This window comes from Sinocyclocheilus grahami, unplaced genomic scaffold, assembly GCF_001515645.1.
Source record: "Sinocyclocheilus grahami isolate Dianchi unplaced genomic scaffold, SAMN03320097.WGS_v1.1 scaffold1745.1, whole genome shotgun sequence".
In the NCBI taxonomy this organism is placed as follows: Eukaryota; Metazoa; Chordata; class Actinopteri; order Cypriniformes; family Cyprinidae; genus Sinocyclocheilus; species Sinocyclocheilus grahami.
In genome coordinates this window covers 123208-128742 of record NW_015506924.1, presented here as the reverse complement: position 1 = coordinate 128742, position 5535 = coordinate 123208, and the positions used below count along the sequence as shown (strand labels likewise).

General features: G+C 37.2%; 1 protein-coding gene across 2 annotated transcripts in view; it reads right to left on the bottom strand.

Moving 5' to 3' along the window:
* Nucleotides 1-2977: 2977 nt before the first annotated feature.
* The window catches only part of LOC107572397 (SH2 domain-containing adapter protein F-like), a 110980-nt gene continuing 108422 nt past the window's right edge, over nt 2978-5535 (bottom strand). For both annotated transcript variants that reach the window (XM_016258833.1, XM_016258835.1), the window contains one exon: nt 2978-3827. In XM_016258833.1, coding sequence (XP_016114319.1) covers nt 3641-3827 — 187 coding nt within the window. In that variant the 3' untranslated portion in view covers nt 2978-3640. The remainder of the gene's footprint in view (nt 3828-5535) is intronic.

Here is a 5535-nt window from a genome sequence, read left to right as displayed (position 1 = left end):
TTTTTTTTCTTTCTTTCTTTTCACTTTCAGTGATCAGTTCTTAAAATAACCTTTTTTTTTTCTTAGTCTGAAGAACATTTTAATCGTCTTAATAACCTTTTGTGCGATGGAAAGGTTCATGGATATTAAAGCTTCTTCATGGAACAACAGATGACAATAAAATAAGCTTTATTTTTAAGAGTAATGTTTCCTAATGTTTTGACAACCAGAAGGCATCCAAATACTTGTTGTCTTCTTTTTGAGATTTCTGAGATTGAGATGTTTTGTCTTATCTACTGTTTTACCTCATTTACATCATTTTTTGGAACTGTTTAGCTTGTGACATATTTATTTAAAATGAACGCCACTTGGTAGATGTTGTTGTATAATGCAATGATATTCATACATTTGTAAGACGTAGATCTCCAAAGACTTGTAAAGTTACCGCACTGATTCCTGTAGGACATCATTACAATCAGCACTGAGATAAAAACATATCTATCCTACACTGAAAAACATGATGCTATTATTTTTAAGGTAAGTGGCTGCAAAAAATTTATTTTAGCTACATATAATAATATAAAAAGAAAATATGTTGAAGGTTAGTCAACTAAATGTGTTTATTTAAATGTAGCTAAAATAAATAGATTGCAACCACTTAACTTAAAAGAAAAAGTAAATTCAATGAACCATTATTTGTGACACTGGAGCACAAAACCAGTCATAAGGGTCAATTATTTGAAATACACCATCTTAAAGCTGAATAAATAAGCATTGATGTATGGTTTGTTAGGATCGGACAATATCTGGTCGAGATACAACTATTTGAAAATCTGGAATCTGAGGGAGCATAAAAATCATCTTTAAAGTTGTCCAAATGAAGTTCTTAGCAATGCATATTACTAATCAAAAATTAAGTTTTGATATATTTACGGTAGGAAATGTACAAAATATCTTCATGGAACATGATCTTTACTTAATATCCTAATGATTTTTGTCATAAAAGAGAAATGTATAATTGTGACCCATACAATGTATTGTTGGCTATTGCTACAAATATCCCCCAGCGACTTAACACTGCTTTTGTGCTGCAGGGACACATTTTTTCTCAGTGTATCGTCTGGGTCCTGTAGTCATCTCAGACGTGTTTTTGAGCAGGCGAGACTCTTCTACTCTTCATCTTTCCTCCTCTACAGTGTGTGAGTGCACTGACCTGTGCTCTCTGCTCTCTTATTAAAGCATGTTTCTAGAACAGTCTCTGAGTGTCTGCTCTCCTTCTCCTGAGCCCGTCTGACAGAAACACAAACGCATTTCCAGCAAACACTCATATGCAACGCTCCTGGGGATCCGCAGGTACTTCAAGAGAGCTTTGCTTCAATAGCTACAGAATGGCTGAAAATACATACGCCAGTTCATAATGAGCTGCTGTGGAGAGCATTCACAGTTTGACAGTGGACACGCAACATGTACATGTATATATATATATATATATTTTTTTTTCAAAAGTCGACCAGCCTCTTTCTCAATTAACTCTCACTGTATGGAAAAGAACAGCCGAAGACATTCAGCAAAATAATGACATTAAGGTGAGTTAAAGATGACAATTTTCATTTTTGGAGGTGGAACTGTCCCTTCAAGGGTTGAAAGATCACAAAAAGTGTGCCAGAGAGGAAACGATAAATAAAAAATAAAAACAAAATAAAAGTCTTAGCTGTAGCATTGAAAACAAGACGAGAATACATGAAGATAAATCAATCACACAGGCTTTATATCTGTACCACAACTGTGTCAGGCATCATGCTTTAAACAAACACACCGAGAGAGAAAAAACAAAAAAGAAACTGGATGATGGCAAACAAGGAAAACCAGAGGTCAGAGGAAGGGTCAAGACAAATCTGCGCTCTGATTGGCTGAACTGTTCTAAATGGTTTCCATGGCAAACAGCGTCCAATCAGAGTTTTCGGACGGGGACAATCGCAAAGAAACGTAAGGTCAGATATATGACTCACACACACACACACACACACACACACACACACACACACACACAGGCTGAGAACATTGTCTTAGCTGAACTAAAATATCAGCAATAGCATTATTTTTTTTCTCCATAATAAATTACAGCTACTAAACATTCATCGAGAACAGAACGACAGCGTTCTCCATTTGTTTTCTTTTTTAAACCATGCATTTACAGTATAAGGCAATAACCAAACAGAGTCACAACAGCATAGAAATGAAGGTCTGATTGCGATCGGGAGAAGAAGAAGCTATTCTCGAACCAAAAAGCAAAACCTGCAGGGAATTAGAGACGGAAAGAGTTAAACCGATCGATATCTGCAACGTCACTGTACCTTATCGACCGGCGGACGGATGAACGAAATTGATTTTCTGAGGTAGACAATGCAGGAATATTTCATTCTCCTTGGTCAAGATCACTCTAAACTCTGGTGTATGAAGTGACTCTCTCTGAACGTTAAATTAAAAGGTCCTTTTTCATGCTGTTCTGCATAGCCGCCTGTCCAAGTGCACTTAAATGGCACCATCCATCTCTTCTCCTCTCGCTCTGCGCTATTACTGCTATTTTAAGGGACTTAATGAATCTGTGTGCGTAGCGATTGCTCTTTACATCTGTGGCGTTCTCCATTTGTTTTCTTTTTTAAACCATGCATTTACAGTATAAGGCAATAACCAAACAGAGTCACAACAGCATAGAAATGAAGGTCTGATTGCGATCGGGAGAAGAAGAAGCTATTCTCGAACCAAAAAGCAAAACCTGCAGGGAATTAGAGACGGAAAGAGTTAAACCGATCGATATCTGCAACGTCACTGTACCTTATCGACCGGCGGACGGATGAACGAAATTGATTTTCTGAGGTAGACAATGCAGGAATATTTCATTCTCCTTGGTCAAGATCACTCTAAACTCTGGTATATGAAGTGACTCTCTCTGAACATTAAATTAAAAGGTCCTTTTTCATGCTGTTCTGTATAGCCGCCTGTCCAAGTGCACTTAAATGGCACCATCCATCTCTTCTCCTCTCGCTCTGCGCTATTACTGCTATTTTAAGGGACTTAATGAATCTGTGTGCGTAGCGATTGCTCTTTACATCTGTGGGTCTAACTGGAAAATGCAGAACACTCGATTTCAGTCTTATGGGGTTTATTTTTCTGTATGATCTGAAAATGTTCACTCTTAACGATTAATATTTCACCGAATCCAACTGATTGACAATATCGTCACAGAAAGTCCAGAGGATGCGTTTTCGCTACAGTACGATTCAGTGTCTTTGTTCATTTACTGTGGCGTTTTGATGTCCGAGAACGTCTAATGATTCACATGTCCAGAAATCGTAACTATAAACATCCGAATAGTAAAGTCCGAGCGACGATTCGGGTTTCTGTACAGTGTGTAACAGTGGAGATAAAGTGTGGGTGCAGGTCTAAGTCTAAAGATCCACTTATGGGAAGAAAACGGGTCTGGAATCATGAAGAAGGCATTTGAAGGACGTAATGCTGCAGAGAAACTGCTTTCCTCGAGATGAGACGAAGGAGGCGTCCAGGAGTCTCCCTTTTAGCCTTCGGGATCTCAGTAGCACTTTAGTTTGTCGTTGTCTTGTAAAAGCTGAATAAACGTCCTGGTTCGGCAGCGTTTCTGCCTCTATAGTGTCCGGATGGCCACGGGGTACAGCAAGGACATGTGCTCGGCCCCTTTGATTGGTAGTTTGCGGCTGGAGTAGAAGTGGATGATCTCGGGAACGCTGTCGAACAGGCAGCTGTTCTGACCCAGTACGTATTTGCTGTCTTTGGTCCTGGAGAGCTTCATGTGCATGAAGCCTTGACTGCTCCTGTAGAGAAAGAGAAGAGAACATGTAGATGAAGATGGAGAGCAGGGAGCGATTAACAAAGGTAGAGCAGCAGAGAGAGGGAGGTTAATGGGAAGAGGGGAAGAAAACAATCTGTGATTAGTTGTCAGAGAGCAGCACTCGGGTGCAGTTCATTAGCAAATGCATTACGCGTGGCAGTGACATGTAGGGCTGGAGAGCGGCGAGCTTTAATGTGCGCAGCCGTACTGCCTTTTAAATGCTGTCGGGTTTCAATGGGGCTCTGAATGCAAAGCAAATTAAAAGCAAAGGAAGCCACACACCCCAGGCTGATGTTTTGAGGTGTTGCTTTGGTGGTAAAGACTGCACGCTGTTATTAGTAGTGCTGATTATTACCCTTACAAACAGTTGAGGCTTTGAACAAAGGTCTAATCGTAAGAAATAAAGTGAGTCGTATGTAGAGACCAGAATATTATAGATCTTTTGATCTGGACTATCAAGTGACCGCTTAACAAAAGTCCAGAATACAAACCATCCAAACCACCTCTGGCAACCACCAGCAATTCCCTAGCATTGTGCACTAAAACATGTGAAAATGAAATAAAAAGTAAATAAAATAAAAAGTATAAAACAGATTTAAAAATTAAATAAAATAAAAATATGGAAATACAATTTAAATAGAATAAAATAAAACAAAATAAAACAAAATACAAAAAATATATAATAATAAAATATAAACTAAATTATATGCATATATATATATAAACAAATGATCTTATTAGTTTCTAACATATATTAGTTTACAAACATTATATGTTTGTTAATTACTTAATTAAATGTATTATTTATAAGCATTAATTTCTTTGCATCTAGCATCAAATTATCTCTCTCTCTCTGTATAAACACATCAATATAAACTCTATATATAAATCTCTAAGAGAAAGTTATCTAGTAAGAATATCCTCCAGAGTCATTATCTTTGCTATCATTAAACATAAATCAACTCCTCCACCCATTTCAGTTTAGGACTCCCATTGCTCTCCGGCTGATTAGCTGCCTTTCATTAATGACCCTTCATCATCATTAGAGAGAGACGAGAAAACATTTGAGCCGCACAACACACACACACACATGCACGCACGCACGCGCACACACACACACACACACACAATATACAGTAGTCAACATTTAAAGTGGATCAAAAGCTTTTATATTTCATAAAGTTAAAGTTAATGTGTATTTTATGTCAAGTGATTAAAATATGTCATGGTTTTAGTTTTCGTTTCGGTTTTCGTTTTAGTTAACAATAATAACCCAGATTCAAATATATAAATAATATAATGATAACAATAATAATATTTCATATTGCTTAAATATAATATAAATAATATTTAAATAATCTTGCTTTCTCTTTGATATGTTGATTTTTTTAGATTTAGGGATGTTTAGATATTTGTGCAGGAAAACAACAAAAATCTTTTTTTTTTTTTTGCTAGAAAACAACACACACACACACACACACACACACACACACACACACACACACACACACACACACACACACACAGGTCTGAGGTCATTGGAAATGTCTAGAAAAAAGCTCAAGTGCATCAATATGGAAATTTCTGTACTAAAGACTGCTATTCTCTTCCTCTTAAGGATTTGATTTTGCTCTTATCGTATCAGAAACACGAACAAAGCATGAGCAGGACAGAGAGTGAGGGAGAGAGAG